This window comes from Sebastes fasciatus, chromosome 22 (genome assembly GCF_043250625.1).
Source record: "Sebastes fasciatus isolate fSebFas1 chromosome 22, fSebFas1.pri, whole genome shotgun sequence".
NCBI lineage: Eukaryota > Metazoa > Chordata > Actinopteri > Perciformes > Sebastidae > Sebastes > Sebastes fasciatus.
Window position 1 is genome coordinate 23,810,063 of NC_133816.1, and position 2,692 is coordinate 23,812,754.

General features: G+C 40.8%; 1 protein-coding gene across 1 annotated transcript; it reads left to right on the forward strand.

Moving 5' to 3' along the window:
• The first annotated feature begins 397 nt into the window (after window positions 1-397).
• Window positions 398-2,692, forward strand: LOC141761338 (low affinity immunoglobulin gamma Fc region receptor II-a-like). Its single transcript, XM_074624674.1, has 7 exons — window positions 398-578; window positions 683-745; window positions 826-1,089; window positions 1,498-1,736; window positions 1,817-1,958; window positions 2,085-2,169; window positions 2,575-2,692. Exons 1-7 carry the CDS (start codon window positions 548-550, stop codon window positions 2,690-2,692), a joined length of 942 nt encoding a protein of 313 aa, XP_074480775.1. The 5' UTR covers window positions 398-547.

Here is a 2,692-nt window from a genome sequence, read left to right on the forward strand (position 1 = left end):
ACAAGTATATACAAGTATACTTGCAGTATAAAAACTATTAAAGTGTACTTTCATAAACTAAAACGTGGGCTACGAGTATATAACTATTAAACTAACAGTATATCTATTCACTTGTAGTTCAAGGTATAGTTGCAGAACAAAAAACAACTCACATGTTAATTAGTTGTATACTCAAAGTTTACTGTTTTTACACTCAAAGCCTTCATGTCTGCATGTCTGACCCCCTTTTGGTTAAGTTTGCCTGTTTTATCTCCCTGCCTGGTTTTGACTACATTAAAACATGAACTCTTTGACTTGTGCTTCTTGGTTCAAGCCTGTTATCCTCCTAGCCTTCACAACATCGCAGCAGCAGGTTAGCCAGGCTAAGGCCCTGTTCAGACAGAGTTTATGAGCTAAACTAGTTAGCTTACCGACCTCCAGCTCAACACAGAGCTGCTCTGTGTTGCACACAAACCAGAAACAAGCTGCACAGGAAGAGGAAGTTCTCACCTACGTTATATTTATCTGTCACTCAGTCTGATGTTCAGACAGTCAGCAGCGAGACGACATGGAGGTCACAGCTCTCTGCATCAGACTACGTGAGTACGGAGTCTGTCTGTCTCTAAATCTGTTAACATTGAAAATATAAATCATAATGTTTATGCAAATTAAAGTATCTACTTTTTTCCTTTGTTATCTCCAGTAATAAATGTCCTGGTGCTTCTGGTTCTAGAAGATCAACACTGTTACTGTGCTGAGAAAGCTGGTAAGTAGAAGTCATTTCTATAAATATGAGGAAAATGATATTACAATAAATAATACTTTTGTCTGTGTCTTATTCTCCAGATGCAGCTTCTCTTCGTATTGTCCCAAACAGACTCCAGCTCTTTGAATATGACTCTATCTCCATTGAATGTGAGGGATATGGTGACTTCACCGAGTGGAGAGTGATGAGGAGGATCATGGGAGTTGAAACGATATGTGCTACTCATTGGGAGACATCAAGGGGACCCTGCTTTATCCAACATAGCTTTTCATCAGACAGTGGAGAATACTGGTGTGAAGCTAAAGGAGGAGGCAGAAGCAACGCCGTCAACATCACTGTTACTGGTATGTTCAGCATTGTTCCATTCACAAATAACAACATATCAAATAATACAAACAGTCATTTCAGTGTTTTTTAGTCTGCCATTGAAAGAGTTTATGTACTTTATAACTATTGTATTATTTCACAGTACTGTCTCACTCACCATGTGAATTTAAGCATGTTTATGCATGAGTATATATATGATGTATAGTCTAAGACAAATTTAGTATATCTTATCTGGTTTATATTATTTAAAGGAAACTTGAGAGAAAAGAAATACCATATATGCCTTATAGTTGTATGTTTTTGGATTTTGTATCTTTATACATTGAGTTAGAAACTTATTTTCCTTGTTATCTTCAACATGATAGAAAAAAATCATTATAAATGAATCATGGCATAAAATAATTGCCAAATCCTTTGTTGTTCAGCCGGTTCAGTGATCCTGGAGAGTCCTGCTCTGCCTGTGATGGAGGGAGACGATGTGACTCTGCGCTGCAGGAACAAGACGATGTCCTCTGTCCTTATAGCTGACTTTTATAAATATGGCACTCTAATAGAGAGTGGCTATGAAGGAAACATGACCATCCACAGTGTTTCTAAGTCTGCTGAAGGATTCTACAAGTGTGACATCAGTGGTGTTGGAGAATCAGCAGATAGCTGGCTGGCTGTCGGAGGTGAGACACAACAAATACCCTGAGTGATGTATCATTTTCAAAAACTTTTCCTGCACAAATTAATAACACAAAGCTCATACCTCCGTCACTAGATGAAGAGACACATCCCCCCCACCATCACTCCCCTAAGCTCTTTCTCCTGTGGATCACGTTGGTCATGGTTTTGGTGGCTCTGCCGCTGATGGTGGGACTAATTCTTTGTGGAAAACGCAGAGGTACTGTATATAAACAGAATGAAAAGGTTGAGTAAATGAAAAAGTGTGTTTTGGTGACTGTTGTGTTTGCGTTGCATTTTTCCTAATGATGACATTGTGACATAAGTTTTCTTTTCTTGTCTCCAGGGTTGGTCTGCATTTCCTCAAAGACGTCAACACCAAGATCACACTCAGGTGAAGCAAGTGAAGAACACAAAGCAGACATGAATTGGTTAGGGGTGGGGGAAAAAAATCGATTCACCTATATATGCAAAACAAGCCGCAGCGAGCCAAAACAAAAAAGTAGAAAACGTTGGAGGGTCTGCGTGGATACGAGCTGCACCCTCACGTGTTAAATCCAGCGTGGTAAACACTACACACCCAGTAAAGGATGGAAACACTTTGGGTTTACACATTAACAGGAAAAGCAGAGCTAGACAGAGCAGAGCTAAAGCTGCATGCTGACTCTGTCACGGACAGGAAACGTTATCGTATCGCGGTAACGTGCAGTCGAGCCAGCCGTCGTTCTCGTCTCCAAACGGCCCTGATGGAGCTGACCATGGATGGATAAAGAGAACGGAGCTGCTACACCACTTCTATGTGACATCTACTGTTGACCTGCTATCTCCCCCTAAAGGCCCCTTTACCTAAAGCTTTTCACTTGTATCCAAAGCAGAAGCAGGAGTATCAAGCTTGACAGCGACAGCAGTCATCAACACTCCCTCAGCAGGTACCGAGCCACGTACAACAAATGA

Bases quoted from the DNA above. Each gene is read 5' to 3' on its own strand.
- LOC141761338 (XM_074624674.1), top strand. From the start codon at position 548: ATGGAGGTCACAGCTCTCTGCATCAGACTAC. The intron at 579-682 runs GTGAGTACGGAG...TGTTATCTCCAG, and splicing joins AGCTCTCTGCATCAGACTAC to TAATAAATGTCCTGGTGCTT. The intron at 2,170-2,574 runs GTTAGGGGTGGG...CTCCCCCTAAAG, and splicing joins CACAAAGCAGACATGAATTG to GCCCCTTTACCTAAAGCTTT.